Source organism: Anomalospiza imberbis, chromosome 19 (assembly GCF_031753505.1).
Source record: "Anomalospiza imberbis isolate Cuckoo-Finch-1a 21T00152 chromosome 19, ASM3175350v1, whole genome shotgun sequence".
Taxonomy (NCBI): Eukaryota; Metazoa; Chordata; class Aves; order Passeriformes; family Viduidae; genus Anomalospiza; species Anomalospiza imberbis.
Window position 1 is genome coordinate 4,535,034 of NC_089699.1, and position 22,341 is coordinate 4,557,374.

A 22,341-nucleotide genomic window follows, 5' to 3' on the forward strand; every position below is an offset into this window, starting at 1 on the left:
ATTTGGTTGTGAACAGGGAGCTTTTACCCAGCCTGGTTGCAGGGAGGGGTGGAAGAAGTGATGCAAATTCCCCCTGAAGGCTGATAATGCAGGATCCCCCTGGAATCAATCGAAAGGGAAAGTAAGGATCTCTGGGTTTTCCAGCTGGAATGACCCTCCTGTTCTGTTTTGAACCCAGTTCCCTGATCCTGGCCCGAGTTGTTCCTGTGTTTCCTGTGTGCTTGGGCAGCCCAGATCTGCCCCTGTGCTCCTGCAGGCACATCCCAAACCCTGGCAGGAAGCAGGGAAGGATGTTCCAAAGGCCTGGCAGGAGGAAAAAGGGCAGAAAGGAAAAAATTCTTTTGAAAGAAGGTGGAATTAAGGGTGGATTGTCACATTTACTGCTCTCCAAACCCCCTGAGAGGAGGGTGCAGCCAGGGGGGCTCTGCTCCCAGGGAGCAGCAGGACAAGAGGAAAAGCCATCAAGTTGTGCCAGGGGAAGTTAAGACTGGATAACAGGGACAATTTCCCCATGGGAAGGGTTGTAAAGCCTAGAACGGGCTGCCCAGGGGGTTCAAAAACCCAGCTGTGGCACCTGAGGCCATGGTTTGAGCAGTTGGACTTGGTGATCTCGGAGATCCTTCCAGCCTTAACATTCCTGTGCTTCTGGGATTCCTGGCACAGGGAACTTGGCTCTCCTTAGCCCACCCAGTGGGGTTTAAGCTGAATAGCTGTAGGACATGCAACAATCTGATATTCCCTGCTCTGACCTGGAATACATCCCGTTCATGTCTGACAGCTCACCCCAAGTACCACTGAGCTCCTTCCAGTTGCTTTTTTTGTGTACATTCTCACGTCCTGGACAGGCAGCAGTGCCAGAAGGATGGTGTTAAACAGGCAAAACTCAGTGCTGGAGCCCTCTCTGGGCTGTTTGTGACAAGTGTGAGAGGTGCCAGCTGGCTCCTGCTTTTTGGGTGGTTTGGAGAAGGAAAATGGGGACATTTGGTGTCTCAGTGGCATCCCTGGGATGTCCCTCCTCACTGTAATCTCTGCTCATTTGGTACCCAAGAGAAGCTCACCAGGAGCCTGACATGGCTGCAAACACTACCTTCCAACATGTAGCCATGTCTGACACCCCCAAATTCCCCAAACTGGGATGGGTGGGGTGTCCCTGGCTGCCCTGGGCACCTCTGGGGGCAGGAATCCATGGGTCTGGGTTTGGAGCTGAGCCTCCCTTGCATTCCAAGGTGCCCCAATGAGAGCGGCAGGACAGGGGATGGTGCAGAGCGCTCTGCAAACACCTCCCGGCCCTTCTGGCAGCTGGTGCCCTTGGGCTCAGGCTGTTTTCTGAGTAAAGCAGCCCCAGAAGAATCACTCCAGCTCTGTTATGTGGGAAACAGCCCCAGAAGAATCACTGCAGCAGAAATGAGCAGCACCAGAAGCAGGGAGGCTGTGGATCCTGCAAAAATGAGAGGATTTTTCCCTTATTATTTTTTGCAGAGATCTGTCTGACAAGAAGTCTGTGCTGAGGATGTGAGGGCTCCTCCCTGGGTGCAGGGCTCTTTTCCCCAAGGCAGTTTGTGATGAGGCTGAGGTCAGAGCTCTGTGCATCTTGCAAAAGTCTGTCCACGCCAGTCCCTGTCTGCCCTTCTCGGGGTGATGTAATCTGTGCTCAGTAATAACATTTCCAAGAGGTGGATAACAGCATTTTAGTTCAGCTCTAATAATTCTGTTAAAGCAGAGCCGGGGTTGTAATTGCAGTTTGTGGCCGAGGTTGTTCCATATGTGACTTCTGTAGGATGCCTTTGTAATGAAATGTTCTCTCTGAGCTCCGTGCCCTGAAGAATTTGCCTTTTTTTGTGTGGCAGGCAGAGCTCTCTGCTGCCTTGTAACCCGAGGAGAGGGGGGAAAGAAGTGTGTTGTAATAAATGAGCCAGGACTCCATTTTTCTTCATGCAGGAAAAGCCAAATCTTTATTATATAGGTCATATTTTATAGGATTATTATTATTATTATTATTATTATTAGTCAGATTTTATTGGTTGACAATACATTCACACTCAGTTCATTGGTCAGTACATGGTATTTCGCACATCTATCACACTTCTGTATTTTTAGTTAGTTTACATATTTTTTCTACTAATTCTCATGGGACAGATCTTATTGTTTACACAGGTGCACTTGTTTTTCACCCTAGGAATAGATTGTTGTGTTAATGGACTTTATTTCTCAAGCTGTTTTCATATCAGAACTTGCAAACTGGACTTAGAAGTGACAGGCTGGACATTAATTTAATTAATTTAATTAATTAAAATTAAATTATTTAATTTAACAGAGCAGGCCTGGTTTTATGAGGCCTTTCTTTTATAATTTCTCTACCTGTTTGCAACAGAAGTGAAATTCCACCTCGTTTCAGTCTCAGCTGGGAATTTGGAGTTGTGTAAGTGTTGATCTTCCTGGGACAGTGGGAGGTGTCCCTGCCGTGGCAGGGGTGGCACTGGAAGAGCTTTAAGGTCCCTTCCAGCCCAAACCATTCTGGGATTCTATGAAAAACCCCTAAAATCTGAAATAAAATGAAAATCACTCCATCTATACCGGTTTTTCAAGGAATTTGGCATTTTTTAGCTCTCTCACCGTAGGGCAGAGGGCAACCCCGAGGTTCAGCCTGCTCAGGGTGAACATCTGGGATGAGTTCCAGGAGCTCCCTCCCAGCCCATGGCACAGGCAGCTCCATCAGCTCTGGAAGGACTCCCAGCACCTCGGGGAGAGCACAGCTGGAGGCAGAAAAGAAGAAAACTTCCAGTGGAGAAGGAAATGGGGAATTTCCCTGTCTGTGCTCCCACTGCTCTGCTGGGCACCTGCATTTGGGATTGCTCCAAGGGACCCTTCACTTCCAGTGGAAAACACCTCACTCAGGATGGGATTGTGGCAAATAAATTGAATAAAAATATCTGGATTTGTCCCCCCAGCAGCCCCCAAGCCCTTCTGAAAGGAAAAATCACTCCCAGAATTCTCCCAGAATTTTGCAAGGCAGAAAGAAATAATCATAAGTGAGCAGGAATAAAAAAAAAAAAACACACAAAAAAAAAAAAAAAAAAACCAAAAACAACAAAAAAAAAAAGCAAAAACCCAAACCAAAAAGCAAACGTAGCATCCTATAATATATCCATGGAAAGGGAAAAGTCAGGCTGCTTGAAGTCTGCAAATTTGAGTTTCTCCTGGGAAAATGTAACTCCTGTTCAAATGCTAATGGCTCGTTATCACAGGGATGTTTTAATTGAACTACAATGTTCCATAAGCAGGGGCAGAGCAAGGTTCAGAGAGCAAGGGGCTGATGAAGAATTCTCAATCTGCCAGTAAATGTTTGCTTTTTTATAAACTTCCCCTTCTTGATCTGTCTTAAGCAGATTCTCCGAAGGGAATTGTAAAAGGCAGCTGATTTCGGCTGGAGGTAGCAGCAATATTTGTGTGGTTCTTTTATCCTGGTTTAAAACAGGGAATTTATGGCACTGCTCGAGTGGCATCCACCAGAGTGGATGGGAGCCCTGAGAGCAGAGAAATTCCTGGGATCGGAGCAATAACTGGCTCACTGGACAGCAAAGATACAGCATATTTTAGAAGAGTGATAGAGAAAAGGGAATCCAGTCGGGCATTGCAGCCCCAGAACATCTCTGGAGGCTCCTCAGGACCAGCACAAACATCAAACATCTCATGGAGCACAAACAATTCCAGAGCTCTGCCTCCTTTCCCAGGAATCCAGAAGCAGAGCTTGCAGGAGGGAGGTAGGAAGAGAAGGGAGAGAACCCACAATGTTTGCCATGGAAGCAGAAAATCCTTCCTTCTTTTTTCTGGATAATCTTCTCAGGGAATTGCTGGGGGATGCCTCCACACTGGGAGGTTTTTGCCACCATCTCACAATGCCACAGCTGTAAGAAGAAAATTGGGAGCTGCCAGCACTCCCGAAGCTGTGGAAACACTTTGTGTGCGTTTGCTGACATTTCCAGGGAGCCCTGGGCTGACCCTGACCAGAAAAGGCCCGTGTGGGAAGGGAGTGGGATGGTTTCTCTATTAGACGGGAGTGAACAGTTGTCACAAGTGCCAGCATCTCCTGCCTGCCCTGTGAGCTCCTCTGGGGCTCTCCAGCTCCATCCCAGGGGGGCAGAGCCTGTGCCAGCCTCTCCTGGCCTGGCACCTGCTGGGGACGGGGCTGGAGCCTGCTCAGACCCACTGGGGGAGAACAGGGGGGCTCAGGGGAGAGCCTGAGAAGCTCTCCCACTGGAAGCTCTGGGTGCCACCAGGCCCTTGGCACAGCAGGGCTGGCTCTGAGGCAGGGGTGAGCCCTTTTCCTGAGGACTGGGCTGTGGGATTTGGCACGTGGGTGCTTCCCCTCTCCCGTTCTGCTCGCTCCTGGGCAGCTGCCAAAGTGTGCAGCGGTTCTTCGTCATCGATCTCTGCCAACGCAGAACTCAGGCGTTGATGTTGCCACAGGTGTCGTTCTCTGTGCCACTCTCGAGGTGCCTTTAATTGTGCAATGTGTGTGGGGGTGACAGAAGGGCTGTATAGCACATATATAAATATATAAAGATAAAATTTAAAAAGGAAATATTAATAAAAAATGTAAAAATTATAAATATAAATACATATTTTATAGAGATAGAAAAATAAAACATATTAATATAATTATTATATCAATACTATTATGTTATTAATACTATAATTAGTCTATTAATGCTATTATATTATTATATATTATATGCATAAAGATATATAGAAACATATACATATATATATAAATATATGTACATATAGAAATATATATGAAAAATATAAATATAAATATACAGAAATATAAATATAAACATACATTTTATAGATTTAAAAATAAAACAGATTAATATGATTATTATATCAATACAATTATATTATTAATACTATATGTAGTCTATTAATATTATTATATCATTAGGTAGTATATGCATAAAGATATATAGAAACATATATATACATATATAAAAATATGTGTACTTATATAAATATATGAAAATATATGAATATTATACATATACATAGACATACACATAAATATAAATATACATAAATTTAAATATAAAATATATAAATATAAATATCCACAAATACACATATATAAATATAAATATAGATATAAATATAAATATAAATATCTGTTTCTCCACAGACACAGACTGACTGAAGGTGTCTTTGTTTCCTTTTCCCTGGCAGGTCACTATGGGAAGGATATTTATCGCAGTGGAGGGCCAGATCTCCATAATTTCATCTCCTCCGGGTTTGTCACGTTAGGAAGAGGACACACGAAGGGTACGGTGGAAACCATTTTTTGCTAAATAAAAAGATCGTTTTAAATCCGAAGCTCGGAGCTGGCAGCGGGGTCGGTGCTGGGCCGGGCAGGACCTGCGGGTCCTGGCAGGGCGATGCGGTGGCACTGCTCCTCCAGCTTTGTGTTCTCCTGCCTGCCTGCTGCTCCAAAGGCCAGCTGGCCCAGGGCAGGCAGTGAGCGCTTCCAGACGGGGGGTCTGGAGTTCTTCCCTTTCACTTCTGGGCTTTTCTTTTCTTTCTTTCTTTCTTTCTTTCTTTAGATGGTGGGAGGAAGGGGGGGTTATGATGAATATTTTATACATTTATTTCTTTTTAGCTCCTGAAGCCTATATTTTCTGTGTTCCTATAATCTGTGATATAATGTACAAACAGGAAAACACAAAAATATACATATGCTGCTCTGTGTATGTTCTGTGTACATGTACTGTATATAAATATCTGTGGAGAGACAGCTTTAACACAAATAACCCAATATCCAGGGGGTGCTGGTGCCACCAGAGCTGTGTCCTGGTGGCACCACAACCCCAGGCAGTGTTCACTGATGACGCTGTTGCCTGTTTGGTGAGTTTTTCTGGTGTACAGTGAGACGTGTTCGGAGTGTCCTCCTGTCCCGAGTGCCACCGGTGCCCTGGCTGTGCCACCGGGGGTGCCTGTGCCACTCCTGTCCCCTTCTGTGTCCCCAAGACTGCTGTACTCCCTCTAGACACAATGTATGTGGAGATTCCTCTCTAGACCAATGTACTGTATGTGGAGCTGTGTCCTCGTGCTCGCCTGGTTGAACGCTCCTGTGTTGTTTCTGTGGATGACCGTGATTCACAATTATTAAAAGACCTTGATATTTTGATTTTTTTCTTTTTTTTTTCCCCTACATTTCCTGCACTTTTTCCAGTTCTCCACGAGTGTCATCCAAAGTAGTGTTGGTCCTGTAGAACTGTCAGAGAAGAAACAAATATATGTATATTGTCTGTGTATGTCTGTGTGTGCTTAAATAAAGTTTACTGAGGCTGAGGCAGCACCCGTGGGACTTGTAATCCAATACCCTGCAGTTCCAGATTTGTGATCCAATACCCTGAAATCCCAGATTTGTTATCCAATACCCTGCAATTCCAGATTTGTGATCCCATCCCTGCAATCCTAGATTTATTATCCCACCCTTGCAATCCCAGATTTGTAATCCAATCTCCTGAAATTCCAGATTTGTGATCCCATCCCTGCAATCCTAGATTTGTAACCCAATCCCTGCAATCCCAGATTTGTAATCCAATCCCTGCAATCCCAGATTTGTGATCCAATACCCTGCAATCCCAGATTTGTGATCCAATCCCTACAATCCCAGATTTGTTATCCAATACCCTGCAATCCCAGATTTGTTATCCCATCCCTGCAATCCCAGATTTGTAATCCAATCCCTGCAATCCCACTTCCTGGTTCAAGGAAGGGCCCATGGGTGACATTTCACACGAGGTGTCCCCATCCCAAGGGAGTTTTATGGTCACGTCCTGCCACACCAGGAGCGTATTTAGGGCCAGGTAGCAAAGGTTACCCCGGGAGCGATGGTCCAAGGAGTGGGGTGTCCTGACAGCCTCCACCAAGCCACGGAGATCCCTAAGCAGGGCTGTAAAGCCAGCCCTCTGTCTCAGGCAGGTGAGCTACCCTCACCTCACACCCCTGGGGCACTGCCCAGCAGTTTGCTGGACAAAAGGCTGCTCCCAGTTCCTTCCCAGGTGAGAACAAATCCTCCTCTCCTCCTTCAGCTGCAAAGGCTGGGGGGCTCTGCTCTCCTGTAGGTGGGCCAGGGGTCTCCACACCTCTTCCAGAGCACATTCCCTGTCCCTGGGAAGGGGGGACAGTGGGCAGTGGGAATGCAGCCCGGCCATCCACCACAGCCATCAGACAGGGGGTGCTTTCCAAACGGAACAAAAGGCTTTTGTTCTCTCAAGAAATGAATATCGTGGCTGTTTTTAGAGATCAGAATGGACTGGCTTTAGAATTTACCTTTCAGCTGCCTGTAGATCCACCTGGTTTTTGAACAGTGCTATAATGTTCATTTCCAGTTTCTTAATGGCAAATTCCCCCACTGCTGAGTGGTGAGAGTGATGAACACCTCACACCTGCTGCAGGACCTGCTTGTGCTCATGTGTGGCTTTGTCTTTGTCTGTGACACGACCTGATTGTCTGTCTGTGCTGTGACAGGGGGGACGTGGGGTGCCACAAAGGACTGAGGGGCTCTGTCGTTAGGATTGTGCCTGAAATGTTTGGATTTGGGGAAATATTGTGTGACAGATTTCCTGAGTTCAGCATGAAGTCACCCAGTACCTGTAAGAGAGCTTCAACAAGGGCTTTAGATGAGTGGGTTCTGAGCTGTTTTGTCCTATTCCTCTTTAGATGAGCAGGTTCTGTGCTGTTTTCTCCTATTCCTGTTTAGATGAGCAGGTTCTGTGCTGTTTTCTCCTATTCCTATTTGGATGAGCAGGTTCTGTGCCATTTTCTCCTATTCCTATTTGGATGAGCAGGTTCTGTGCTGTTTTCTCCTATTCCTGTTTAGATGAGCAGGTTCTGTGCTGTTTTCTCCTATTCCTATTTGGATGAGCAGGTTCTGTGCCATTTTCTCCTATTCCTATTTGGATGAGCAGGTTCTGTGCTGTCTTCTCCTATCCCTGTTTAGATGAGCAGGTTCTGTGCTGTTTTCTCCTATCCCTGTTTAGATGAGCAGGTTCTGTGCTGTCTTCTCCTATTCCTGTTTAGATGAGCAGGTTCTGTGCTGTTTTCTCCTATCCCTGTTTAGATGAGCAGGTTCTGTGCTGTTTTCTCCTATCCCTGTTTAGATGAGCAGGTTCTGTGCTGTCTTCTCCTATTCCTGTTTAGATGAGCAGGTTCTGTGCTGTTTTCTCCTATTCCTGTTTAGATGAGCAGGTTCTGTGCTGTTTTCTCCTATCCCTGTTTAGATGAGCAGGTTCTGTGCTGTCTTCTCCTATTCCTGTTTAGATGAGCAGGTTCTGTGCTGTCTTCTCCTATTCCTGTTTAGATGAGCAGGTTCTGTGCTGTTTTCTCCTATTCCTGTTTAGATGAGCAGGTTCTGTGCTGTCTTCTGCTATTCCTATTGAGAAGAACAGGTTCTGTCCTTTTCCAGTTCCACCCCGTGTGTTAGAACATGCACTTCAGCCAGAAAACCTCACCCTGCCCTGTGGAGAGGGCTCTGTTCTGCCCCTGCACTGCACAAAGCCAGTGAAGTTTCTCTCAATATTTCTCTGCACTGGGAGACACATTTTTGGTGTTTGCTCAACTGTCTTCTGTGCTGTGGCAGAACTCCAAGTGCTGAGTAATATTTAAGAGCTCATCTATTTCGGGCAGAAGACAAAGACGTGAGACATGCCAAAGTACCATGGATACCAAATCAGCACCTTCCCATGTCTGACATGCCCAGGCTCCTGCAGGATGGGGATTTATGGCTCTTCCACGACATTCCACTGGGCCATGCATCCCTGCCTGCCATCTGAGGGCTCTGGAGCCATCCCAATGCGTGTTCTCCAAACCAGGGGCAGTTCCTCTGCTGTCAGGATGATCCAGGGATGAATCTTTGGGCTGTAGAAGTCCCCGTGGTGAGGCACAAGGCAGGGCTGATCTCATGCAAGGTTAGGTAGGAGGAAGTTGGATGGTTGGTTCTGAGGCAGCAGCTTTTAATTCCGTGTGGAGGCAGCTGGGGGACACCAGCACCTCTGAGGAGTTCACTGGGAGGGCGCAGGGCACCTCAGCCCCCAGAGAGGGAGGATGGATCCCACATTCCTGCGTGGGAGCAGCTCCTGCTGCTGGTGGTGCCGTGGGAGGGTTCAGTGCTCCGGGGACACACGTGGGAGACAGGAGCCAGCTCACCCCTCTGTGCACCAAGCTGATTTAAATCCCAGCTTCCCCAGCCTGTGCCGAGCATCCTGATGCTGCCTGTGTGCCACCCTGGCCTGGACTGTGCCCTCAGGGCTCCCCAGAGCTCTGGCACCCACCCAGCCTGGAGGGGATTTACAGCCACACCGAGAGACAGCCCAGGGAGGGAACACATCCACTCCACACTGCCCACCCCACATCATATTGCTGAGCTTTTGGGTAAAAATGTGATTTTTATTTTGGTTTTTGGTTGGTTTTTTGTTTTGTTTTGTTTTGTCTTGTTTTTTTTTCCTCCCAGTCTCAGACTTTGAAAATAGTTTCCCAGTGGAATTGAGCTCGCTGGGTTTCAGCAGTCTGGGACAGCAGCAGGAGTTCTGCAGAGCATTTGATAACCTCTGGTCAGCACTCAACAGCTTCTTCCCAGTAGCTCTGCAAGAGTGTGAAAAACAGAGAGGTTATTTTCTGGAAAAAGCAGAATTTCCCAGCTGAACTGGGTGCAAGGGCAGGGGGAGTGAGGCAGGAGGAACCTAGGCAGCACAGAATCTGAAAAATATAATTATTATTAAAAATATAAAAGCTAAACCTTAAGGCATCAGGAGAAGGGGCCTGGTGTCAGCAGGGTCACTCTGGCAAAGCCAGGGGTGAAGCACCAGCCCCACCTGTCAGTCCAGCCTGTGGGCTTGGGCACAAGAAAAGCTCCTCCAAAGGAGGAAATGTCCAACAGGACATTTCCAGCCATGGAAAGGCAAAGGCAGCTCGAGCTCACGCCTCGATCACAGTCAGATCTCCCTGCGCTTCTCTGGTGTCTCCAGCTGAGCAGCTCCATTGGCTCATCCCTTCCTCCTCTGGAAGCTCCAGAGGTTTCCCAGCCCTGCTGCTCCCTCTAAAGCAATTCCTCCCCTGGCTGTGGAGACAGGAGCACGGAGTCAGTGCCCCAGGGCTCAGGCTGTGTGGGATCTCAGAGCAGCTCTTGCTTTGGCAGCGGCCAGAGCACAACCCAAACTAATCAGAATGGTACAAAACAATTTATACACACACAGTTTAAATCACATCTTTCAGAATTGCTGTTAAAATCAGTCAGAGGTTCTGTTAATGTCTTTCATTTGTGCCCCCATCTCATCCTCACATTTACAAGCCCCCATGAGGATGGTCCTCCACACTCATTTTCACCTGTCATCCAATGCACCCAGTTAGATGCCAGTTTCTGCTGCTCGTTTATTTATTCCCAAACCTGTCTTTCCCACTGTCCCTGACATCTAGAAAACTCCGCGTCACTGACTGGCAGCAGGGCTGGGGACATCCTGTGGCAGCACCAGGAGCAGGTCATTTCCTCCCTGAGAAGCTCTGATCTCCTGTCCATGGTGCTCCCTCCCTGCTCATCCTTGGCTGCTTTTCCTGCAGGATGAGCAGTGTCTCTGGCAGGCTCTGCATTTCAGCACTGACACATCTGGATGCAAACCAGTCTCGGAGCAGACACCTCAGCTGATGGAGAATGTGGGGCTGCTGCAGGCTGTGCACACACCCCTGGTGCCTCGGGCACCCCAAACTGAGCCCCTCTTACAGCTGTCGACTCGGGACCAGCGGGGTTGCTGCTCCATTGCCTGTAAATATGATTCAGAGATGAGTGGGAGAGAAGAGATTTATTAATTTGCTCCTCATTAGCAGTTTGAGGGTTCTGATTCCCCCCTCCACCACTGCCCGTGTTCTCCGCTGCCATGGCTGGTTCCCTGTTGCTTGGCTTGCAGGGAGTGCTTCAGTTTTTTTTCCCAAAGCGCTGGTTCATACCCTTAATTTGTTATTTTGGGGTCTTATATTACATCTGTCATAACTTCCTCGGCCCAGCACAGCTACAAAACACGGAGTGAATCAGCTCCAAGCTGGAATTTACTGCCTGCCCCCATCATTAGTAATCCACACTTGCATCAGACTCATTATTACAGGCAAAGGCAGAACTTTGAGGATCATTTTTTTCACACCTGCACCTGTAACTTGCCATGAATAGATTTGCAAAAATTGAGGGTTAGGCATGCTGGGTGCTTAAACACTTGTTAGAAATCCCATCAATGGAAAGCTGTGGAGGCCGAGCCCGCTGCATCCCAATGAATCACTTTCTGTTTATCCTGGATAATTTCGGGTGATTTTGACGGCGCCTTGCGGTGGGCACGCCAAAGATCACCCGCATCCTGATTCCAGATGAGTTCCAAGCCTTGCATATCCTGACACCTAATTGTATTGACTCGGAAATGGGATCATTGGGATGTGGAGAGGGGCCTGGCAGCTGGGCAGGAAGATTCCATGACGCAAAAGGACATTTCAAGGCTCTGAATTATTTAACCTCCCTCAGACATGGCCCGGCCATTTCTCAGCAGCCTCTGGACAGCTCTGGTTTTTATAGCCCTCAGAACAGCCAGGTGGGAGGAGAGGGGGAGGCCGTGGAAAACATTCCAGTGGCTGCAGTGCTGTGGGAAGGGATGGGGGGACACCAGCAAAACCCCCTGAGTCCCTGGTGCCACCTTCTGCAAAGAGCACTGAGGTAACAGAGCTGAGGGGCTCGTGTCCTGCTGCCCCAGGCTGGGCAGCAGCCTGGACAGAGCGCTCTGGCATGTGTGACTCTCAGAGTGACTCCCAGATTCTGTTGGAATCTGAAATGCAGGGAACTCTCAGAACTTTGGGCCTGCGAGCCAAAGCTTAGAATTAAACCCAGGGTTTGATCTGAGACCTTGGGAAAGGCTCCCAAACTCAGGTGCTGGGAGTGAGAATGTGGATTTGTAGTTTAAAGCAGAGACACGTTAAGCTAAGTTGAGGAAAGTTTAGAGTTTAAGATATAGAAAAATAAAGTAGTTACAAAGGTAACAAGAAGTTTTAGAGTGTACTTCTCTAGGTTTGTGTGCCATAACATGACTGGCTAAGTAAGCTTGCACTGCAGCATGGGTCCATAAGACAAAATATTTAAGGATTGGGTCAAAAGTATAAATATCCTTGTTGGCAGTGTTTTATTGGTCAATAACTCCTTAAAAGGTCTTGTAACTGAGGGTCTTGTGACCTTCTGAGCCATGCTGTGAAGATGTGAGCAGGACTCACCCTTCCTGCCTAGGGAGAAGTTAAGGAAAACAAATTGCACCATCTAAAGCAGCTCAGAGGTCCCATCTCTAACTCATTCAACATTCCCACACAAGCCAGCATGGCCCACACTGTTGGTAACGAGCGCGAGGGCTGGCAGCTGCTCTGAGAGCCTCCCTGGAGCTTGTTGTTCCTTGGAAATGCAGGGAGATGGCCACAGGCTGGAGCACATGGATCACTGCTGGACCAGGAGATCCAGGAGATCCCTGGGGCTGCTCCAGAGCCAGCTGTGAAATGGAAAGGGAGCCTTTTGTCTCCTGGAGATCCCATTGCTCACCCAACCATTGCTTTTGGCTTTTTTGACTTGGCCTGATCAAAGGGTCTTCCTGGGGGACAAGGACAGGACTGGGGTTGTCTCTTCTTTCTCTCTTAAAGACAGTGGAAGCCAAAATCTTGTGTTTGAGGCAGGGAAAGGCCACCAGGGCCTTTCTGGGTGTGCACACCCAGGATTAGCCAGGTGTTTTGGCATCTGGGAGGTCACAGGGCTCCCCTAGCTTTGTGTGTGACACACCCAGAGTTTGGGACTCACCTTCCCCACTGCTGAGGGCCTCCTGTTCCCATGCCGAGGTAAATCCCACAAGTTTTCACTCCACCGATTCCCCATCTGCTGAGTTCCACGGATGGGTTTCAATCATCATGTGGAACTCCAGAACGGATCCCTCTTCTCTCTGCTGTGCAATAGCAGGGTGACAACATGAACGACAGGGGCTGAGAGGAGAAGAAAGAAGCCCTGCCTGCTCCTGGCTGCCCTTTCACAGGCAGTCTGTCAGCTCTGGGGGATGTTCTGGCAGATACCTTTGAAAGCTGAGCTGAAAGCTGGGGAAGAGCTGGCAGGTACAGCCCAGCTGTCTGTGAAACTGGAGCTGCAGCTGCTTCCACAAGCTCCCCTTTCAAGAACATGTTTTTCTCTATTTATGATCAAGAACCGTTGTATGAAGAGCCCTTGCTATGGTGTCACTGAGGATCTCAGGCTGGTTCTCTCCCCAAACAGGGAATTTAACCTCAATGCAGGCTCCCCCTAGAGCTGGATTATGTGCCTTTGGCAGGGCTGCATTCGCTCTTAATCCTGCTTGTCAGTTGTAAATAAGAAATTCAAATATTGTGAAAAGAACTGGAGGATCCTGGCAGCAGAGGGGACTTTGCAGAGGGATCTGTAATTCTGAAGCATCTGTGATCTCTCCACAACAACATGGTCAGAGTTTGGCAGATGGAGAGCTTGAGCACTCCCAAAAATGTACTGCTCCAGCAAAGCCAGTGTGTTGTGCCCAGTTTATCTGCCAAAATTCCTTGGGAGGGACTCCTTGGGAGGAACTTGTCACCAGAGAAGAGTTTTTGGAGATACAGGGCTCAGGTTTGCCTTCTCAAGGCATCACCTTGAGGCTGCCATGGTGTTCCCAGGGGGCAGAGCTGCCAGAACCTGACCTGGGGCCATCTGGGGTTTGGGTTAAACCTGGGAATTTCTGCCTGGCAGGTGAAAACAAGGAGCAGCTCTGTCCCTCTCCTCCATGAGTGGCTGCACGGCAGGGAGCAGCATTCCAGCCCCTGGAAGGGGATCCATGGAGCTGGGAGCCTTTGGCCAGGGACAGATCTTCTCATGGCACTTCTTCTGCCTCTTGGAGAGTGCTGCCAGCCAGTGAAGGAGCAGGGGCTGCCAGTGACTCCTGTGGTGCCACAGAGCCCTGGAGCACAGCCCAGCTCCTCAGGCACAGAGCTGAGTCCAAGCCCATTTCCTGCCAACACTGGGAGTTTGTGATGGATTTCAATGGCACTGCCTTGGACCTGCTGCAGAAAATCAACTGGTGTGTGCACTGCAGAGCAGCCCATGGTGCTGCTGCACACCTGCCCCTGCTGAAAGGGGTTTGCAGTTCCCCTCTGAACCTGGAATGGATTCAAGATGTACTAGAGCCCTTTTGTCTTTTCTTTTCTTTTCTTTTCTTTTCTTTTCTTTTCTTTTCTTTTCTTTTCTTTTCTTTTCTTTTCTTTTCTTTTCTTTTCTTTTCTTTTTTTCTTTTTTCTTTTCTCTTCTCTTCTCTCTTCTCTTCTCTTCTCTTCTCTTCTCTTCTCTTCTCTTCTCTTCTCTTCTCTTCTCTTCTCTTCCTCTTCCTCTTCCTCTTCCTCTTCCTCTTCTTCCTCTTCCTTTCCATTTCCCTTTTCCCTTTTCCCTTCTCCTTCTCCTCCCATCCCTACTTTCTGTCCCCAGAAGGAATGCAGGCTGCTCCCTGACTGCAGGATTTGCTGCTGGGAGTTTGTTCAAGCCCTGGGATCAGTGCAGGGCCAGCCTGAGCTCAGGGATCACCTTCCAGCTGTGATAAGGAAAGTATTTGTGCAGCCAGAGATCTGCAGATCTGCTGAGCCCAGCTGCCCTTCAAACCCCATTTCTGAGCAGGGCTGAGCTCTGTGTGTGGCCAGGTCTGTGCTGCCAGTTCCTGGATTGCTCTTTGGGAACACAGCCCTTCAAGGTTTTGTTCAGGAGCTCCACTCTTGTCTCTGCTTGTCCTGTCATCACGCTGGCCCTGTTGTTTGAGATGTGGCACCAGGTTTTATTCCAGGTGCCAGGGATGGGTGCTCAGTTCAGATCTGCTCGGATAGCAGGAGTGCACCGTCTATAAACGGCATCTCCTCATCTTCATTTTAAAGCAGGAAACTAAAAATAGAGCCAGTTCAAATATAGGTGATGAGAACAACCTGAGGTTTGGATTAGGAGGTGGAATGGGAATTAGGACTTCAAAAGTGCCTGGTGAAGTGTCTGTGTCAGAGGGAGCTGTGGAAAAAGGTTTGTGATGTAGATTTGGGCCAGAGAAGGCAGTCTGGGAAGCTCTGTTCCTCCTGCCTTGTGTGGAAGGCGTGGATGGGAAAGCGCTGGGTTCAGAAGGGAGAGCAGGCAGTGCTTCTGTCTCAGGTGTCAGCCCAGGGTGTCACTGCCACCCCTGGGTGTCACTGCCACTGTGTCCCCACAGTTCTGTGGGGTCAGGAGGGTGCAGGACACAGAGCACAGCTCCTGGGCTTTTGTGGAGAGGGAGCCAGGCAGAGCCAGAGTGACAGAGGAGTGAGGGGAATCCTGGCAATGTTCAGGCCCGAGCATGAGGTGCTCCAGGCTCTTGGGGCTGCAGGAACCTCCCTGAGCTCCTGCTGCCCCTCAGCTTCCAGGGCAGGGCTTGTCCCGTGGAGCAGCTCACACTGTGCACCCCCAGGCTGCCAGAAATACCCTCAGCTCGCCCCAGTTTGCTGCTGGGAGCTGAGAGAAACTGGGACACCCTGGCTGCTGGGGGAGGGTTGGGTCACCCTGAGAGCTCCCTGTGCCCAGGGCGGGGACAGAGGTGTCACCCCACAGCCCTGTGGCTCTGCTGAGGGGACACAGCTCTGATGCTGAGCTCGGTGGCCCCTCACCTTTTCCTTCTCAGGGCTTCCTGACCTTTCTGCAGCTCCAGGGGCTGCAGCTTCAGGTGATGCCTTCAGTTTGAGCTTTCATATTTTCCAGACTCTGCACTGCACTGGGAAATAACCCTGAACTCCACATGAAGTGTCAGCCAGCTCTCCTCACAGCTCAGGCACACACAACAATCCTTGTCCAGCTCCAGAACCAAGGACACCGCTGCAGCTTCAGCCCAAAAAGTGCAAACAGCAGGGAATGGAGGAGAGCAACCTGGGAGGATGGGACTGCATCCCCTGGAGCTGGAATTGGGCAATGAACCCCAATGTGGAAATGGACCAGAGCTCATAAAAGTGTGAAACTCATGACTCTGAGTCCACCTTGGCTCCATCCTGGGTGCAGCCCTGGCTGGGCTCTTGTGCTGCCCAAGGTGTGTCCTTTGAGGCCTTTTCATAAATCCCTGCTTTATTCCTTAACTCTGTGCAGCCTCTGCTCCAGGCAGCCTCTCCAGGTGTCACAGCCCAGCTTGGTCCTGTGGCCCACACCAGCCCAGAGCTTTGGCTGCTGAGAGCTCCCAGCCCAGACACTGAGCAGAGCCAGCCAGGGGTGCTCAGAGGGAAGGACACCCCCAGCACAGAGCGGAGTTTGGCTATGGATGGGCTTTGGGTGGGAAGGTCTGAGCTGGGAATTGTGACATTCCCGTTCTCTGGACAGAGAGATACGATTCTGTCTCTCAGGACTGCACAGAGAGAAGAAAAGAAAACAATCTTTCTCTCTGCCCCTTTGTTTTGCCCATGTGGAATGTGGTGTGGAGATTGTTCACCTGCAGTGATGGCTGGGTTGGATCCTGGTGAAGTTGTTTGGGGTCAGTGACCAGTGGGATCCAGCTGTGGCTCGGGCTCTCAGCAGAGTCACGAGTGTGAGTGAGTTAGAGAGGTGAGTAAGAAGTCAGTATGTAGAACAGGATAGCATCTCTTTAAATAGTATATTAATGTAATATAGCATAGTTTTAATAAAGCTGTCCTTCAGCCTTCTGATCTGGAGCCAGCAGCCCCGAGTGCCTGACGAGGAGCAGAATAAAGGAGAATTTCCCAGAGAAGGGGGATTTATTTGTGCCTTTGTAGTTCTGTTCTGAAAGCACAAATAATATCCCTCAAGAAGTAGCACGGAGTCCATCAGCTTCCAGCTGCTCAGACCTTCCCTGAGCTGTGTTCACATCCTCCTCCTGCAGGAATTGATTGACTCGGAGATAAACAGATCAGGCCATTGCTTTTCTCTCCTCTAAACCTTCTGCTGTTCTTGCAAAATAGGTCCTGTGCCTCAAATGCCAGAACTCCAGAGGAGAGGAAATCCTGGCAGGGAGAGCAGCCCACAGCTGGCACTGCTCCCTGCCCCACACCCTCCTCCTTTCCCAGGGGATCCTGGCTGCAGCCCCCAGAGGTGGAGTTTGGGAGGGTGCTGGGTTTGGGTTTGGGTTTGGGTTATGGTTAGGGTGCATTTTTAGGGAAAAAGGGCTTGGAGGAATGTCACAGAATGCCAGGATGGTCTGGATTGGAAGGGAAGCTAAAAATCATCCAGTGCCACCCCTGCCATGGCAGGGACCCCTTCCACTGTGTCCAACCTGGCCTTGGGCACTGCCAGGGATACAGGGGCAGCCACAGCTGCTCTGGGAATTCCATTCCAATCCCTCCCCACTCTCCCAGGAAGGAATGCCTTCCTATGTTTTTCTAAATATTTTAAAGATGAAAAATAAGCTTTCTTTCTCTTTTGATTTGCAAAGTGAATCTGGAAGGAAGCAAATTGAGGAGCTGGGAGCTGCTAGGACTTTCCTTAGCCACGTTCCAGGAGCTCCTGTTTAGCTGCATGGATAAATCCTGCTGGGACATCTGTGGAAGTGTCTTGTGAAGAGCAAAGCTCTTTGATTATCCTGTTGCTATTTGTCAAATGCAAAGGACCGTGTAAAAAATCATTTTCAGCCTTCAGAACTACTCTCCTTTCACTCTGCTTTTGATGTTTGAAGAGAAAATAGCCCTGTGAAGCAACTTGATTTCTTCAGAGCTATTAACACGTCTTTCAGGGTCCCAGGGTGACATAACAGGTCTGGTCTGACTCATTCCATTTAAGAGTGTCTCCTTCCAGACTGAAATAGCTCAGTGTGCAGCCATAAAAAAACATGAATCAATTAATGTCTTCTATTAACTAGAAATGCAGATAAATCTCCTCAATCGTGGGAATGCAAATTCCTGGCTCCTCTTCTTTCTCCCTCCCCGTGCCCTTTGTATTTGGCTCCTTCATTAATTGATCTTTTCTGGGTGTTGACTCCAGGCCCACGTGGTTATTGCTTGCAGCTGATCTCGGGCACTCTGGGTTGCAGAAGGTTGTGCCAAAGAGGCACTGGGTGCCACTCCAGGGGTTCTGTGTCCTGCTCCCCAGCAGTCCAGGGGTTTGAGTGCCCCAGACACCCCTGGAATGATGACATTTCAGCTAAACTCCGACCAGCTGTTCTCCTAGGGCTGCCTGGCAGTGCTGATGGCTTCAGTTTGAGCTTTCATATTTCCCAGGCTCTGCACTGCATTGGAAAATAACCCTGAACTCCACATGAAGTGTCAGCCAGCTCTCCTCACAGCTCAGGCACACACAACAATCCTTGTCCAGCCCCAGAACCAAGGACACCGCTGCAGCTTCAGCCCAAAAAGTGCAAACAGCAGGGAATGGAGGAGAGCAACCTGGGAGGATGGGACTGCATCCCCTGGAGCTGGAATTGGGCACTGAACCCCAATGTGGAAATGGACCAGAGCTCATAAAAGAGTGAAACTCGTGACTCTGAGTCCACCTTGGCTCCATCCTGGGTGCAGCCCTGGCTGGGCTCTTGTGCTGCCCAAGGTGTGTCCTTTGAGGCCTTTTCATAAATCCCTGCTTTATTCCTTAACCCTGTGCAGCCTCTGCTCCAGGCAGCCTCTCCAGGCAGCAGGGGGATAACGGAGCCATTCCCCTTTCGAGGGGTCCCAGCTCAAAGTCCCGGAGCTCCAGAGGATCCTCAGAGCTCTGGGGGTGGAAATCACAGCTGAGCCGTGCAGTGCCCCAGGCCAGGCTGGCAGGGGCGTGCAGGAGCTGCAGGAGCTGGGCTTAGGGAGATTCTGAGCCAGCTCCGGGGCTGGGTGAGGCTGGGGGTGCAGGAGGCAGCAGGACCCTGGGGCAGGGGAGGGAGAGAGCCGGCACAGAGCAGGATCCTCTGGGGAGCCAAAAAATCCCAGGATCCCAGAATGGTTTGGGTTGGGAGGGACCTTAAAACTCATCCCATTCCACCCCTGCCATGGCAGGGACACCTCCCACTGTCCCAGGCTGCTCCAAGCCCCATCCAGCCTGGCCTTGGGCACTGCCAGGGATCCAGGGGCAGCCACAGCTGCTCTGGGCACCTGTGCCAGGGCCTGCCCACCCTCCCAGGGGAGAATTTGTCCCCTATATCCCATCTCAATCTACTTTCCTTCAATTTAAAGCCCTTCTCCCTTGTCCTGTCCCTCCATCCCTAGTAAATAATCTCTCTCCATCTTTCGTGTAGCTCCTTCAGGTACTGGAAGGGAAAAAGCCCCATGCAACAAGTGCAATGTTCCCATCTGTGTGAGGCAGGTCTGGAAAAGGGGAATTCCAGTGACATTTGCAGTGTCATGGACTCGGCAATGCTTTGGTGCAAAATTCAACCAGGCACAAAATCATTTCCTCCTGTCCCCTGCTTCTCCATGTGCTGGGGGAGAGGCATCCCTCTTCCACGTGCTGTCCTCGTGGAGAGGAGATTTCAGTAATCTTTGGGGTCAGCTGGAACACCAAAGCCTCAGTATCAGTCTGTCTAGCAGCTCCTCTTCACCTGCTGCTAGGTGATAATGACTTGAAGAACAGAATTAATTAGGCTGAACCCTTCCATGCTTCTTGTATCTCTCAAGGTGGATTTTTCTCTTTTTACTTGTTTAATACTCAGGCGGGAAAAAAAAAAGTTTCATCCTTTTCCCAGTAAGAAATAGCAAGGAAAGGATTTGCCTGTATTTCATTAACCATTGAATTGCTTTCAAGCAGGGTTTGGTTGGGCTCTCAGGGTGTCCATATTTTCTTCCCCTTTTTAGTCTTAGACCAAAGAGCAAAATATTTTCTTCCACTTTTTAGTCTTAGACCAAAGAGCAAAATCTCTGATCATCCAAAAGTTGCTCAATAAAACTCTTTAGAGAATCACTGGATTCTCTGAGGCAGTTCCCTGTCCTAGGGATGCTCTAGGTCCCTCAGGCTCCTCCCAGACCTGGCTGTCACTGTCCCCATCCCCATTTGGGGACTTTTCTTTCTGTTGGAATGAATTAAAGCCGGATTCCTTTCGAAGACATGCATCAAACTCTGCCCGGATCCAGCTCCACTCCCCGAGGGCTTTTGTTCCTGAGGTAGTGCTGGAGCAGTGTGAATCATGATCTCATCAGAGACAATAAAACACTGAAGAGGGTTCTTAAGTGCGGGGTTTAAGCTGCTGCCAGGGAACGTGCCCGTTAACATAAGGAATACATTCCCCATTTCCACAGACACCACTCACTTTAGTCCCCAGGTTACCCTTGCTCTGAATTAATTTGGGGTCAGAGCAATCCAGCGCTGAGGGAAAACACATTTATGCCAAAATCAGAGGATTACGAAGGAGGTTGAGGGTAATGAACAGTCCCACGAAGAAAGCATCAATGATTCATGCATGCACATGTGCACTCACACACAAACCACTCTGCTGAATAAAAACACCAAGCCAGAAGACATGGGGGATAAAACCATGGAAATAGCAACAAGTTCAGAATAAAACATTTCCACTTTTTCCTTGAAAATATCATTTGCATTAAAAATGTGTGGCTTTCATCTAAATCTCCATTTTCCTTCGGAGGAAAAATTGCCTTTCTCCATTATTCCCTGGATCAGAAAGGAGCTGATTTGCCAGGCTGCCAGTGCAGCCCACGTTACAGAGCCACAGCACAAGCTGGGTTCTCCCTGATTCCCAGGAGGAATAACTGGCACAGCTCCAGCTGAGCAGGTGATGGGCTCCAAAACGCCCCTGTGAGTTTTGATGCCTCAGCCTGAGGTCAGTGGGGCTCACTTGAGGCAAAAGCAGCCGAGGGGACCAGGCTGAGGCTGAGCTCAGGAGATGGAGCCAGCCCCAGACGAGCCCTGCCCGCTCTGGGGGGACAGAAGTGGCAGCAAGGGGTACAGTCGCCTGGATTGATGGCCCAGACCCTGCTCAGGGACCCTTCACAATGACCCCATGGCAGATCCCATCCTCTCAGCCCAGCCCTGGGGACACATCTGGGGTGATCCTGCCCCTGTGCCAGGGTCAGTGCTGTATCCATAGTTGGTGGCAGCTGCCTTCTGATGCACTGAATGGACATAAAGTGCAGCTGAGGGCTCTCAGATTGGCTGCTCAGTGTGTGAGCCACATTATTCAGCAGAAACCAGAGACTGGGATTGCTCAGGACTTGCCTAAGGAAGATTTCTCCATCCCTGGCAGTGCCCAAGGCCAGGCTGGGCAGGGCTGGGAGCAGCCTGGGACAATGGGAGGTGTCCCTGCCATGGCAGGGGTGGCACTGGGTGGGCTTTAAGGTCCCTCCCAACCCAAACCATTCTGGGATTTTCTGATTCATTTGTAATTATTATTATTACTGTTGTTGACTAATGGGATTTCAGTGGAACCTCAGGAAGCTTAGAGCTTTGATCTGCACTGTGTGGCTTCAGGAAAGGGAGTTGCTCCCAAAGTGCTGAGAATTTCAGTGGTGATGACACAGAAAGTGTTTCACACCCACTGTAGCCACGTGAGAGCTGCAATGGCCCCAGAATCAGGCATGGAGTCTGAGATCAGACACTCTGCTCAGGCTGGCATGGATTGAAATTGGCCCATTTTCCTCCATTACAACAAAAAACCCTGGAATTATCACTTTAGATGGGGCTGCTCGTGCTCAGGGCAGCTCCCCCAGAGACCAGGGACAGCCACAGCTGTGACCCCACTGAGGTTCCTGTCCCACCCACCAGCAATCCAGCTGCTGGGACATCTGGGGACATCTGGGGACACTGCAGCCCCCAGAGCACCCCCTCCTGCCCAGTTTCCCCACTCCCACAGGGGTGAAGGCACCTGTTCTGTTGGGCTGTGCTCCCCTCCTGATCCCAGCTCTGCTGAGCGCCCTCACATCATCACAATTAACACCACGGCTGTAATTATTGCTATTATCGCATTACTGCCATTATTCTCGTTCCAAAGCAGCGTTTTTGTCTCCTCATTATGCTGTTTCTGTTGTGACCATGATTCAGATAACGAAGCCAGATGCTCTGCCTTGCTTCAGAGCTCCCTCGTGCTGGTTGCTGCCACATCCCCTGCGAAAAGTCAGCCCTCAGCCCGGAGCACTTCAAAGCCTAATTAGAGCAGACAGACCAGTATCATCCTCGTCCACCAGCAGCTTCAGGAGCAAACCCCCACCCTCCAGGATATTCAAGGTCACTTTGCCAGATTTACCAAGGATTTGGGAGAACTCCCAACATTGCCCAAGCCCGTGTTGTTTTCCTCGTGCCTCCTGAAGCACACACAGCCAGGCAGGAGTTTACCCTGCTCATGGTCACCCCTGACAGGTGTCCTTTCACGT

General features: G+C 49.5%; 1 protein-coding gene and 1 long non-coding RNA gene across 3 annotated transcripts in view; one reads left to right on the forward strand and one right to left on the reverse strand.

The window, feature by feature from the left end:
• Positions 1-22,341, forward strand: part of SHISA6 (shisa family member 6) — a 159,076-nt gene that overhangs the window by 29,673 nt on the left and 107,062 nt on the right. For both annotated transcript variants that reach the window (XM_068209282.1, XM_068209283.1), the window contains exon 4: positions 5,221-5,316. In XM_068209282.1, the coding sequence (XP_068065383.1) occupies positions 5,221-5,316 (96 nt within the window). The remainder of the gene's footprint in view (positions 1-5,220; positions 5,317-22,341) is intronic.
• LOC137485060 (uncharacterized) lies at positions 6,154-7,774 on the reverse strand. The gene is made up of 2 exons (XR_011005167.1): positions 7,330-7,774; positions 6,154-6,265 (listed from the first exon to the last, which is right to left on the reverse strand). It is a non-coding gene; the product is annotated as an uncharacterized lncRNA (long non-coding RNA).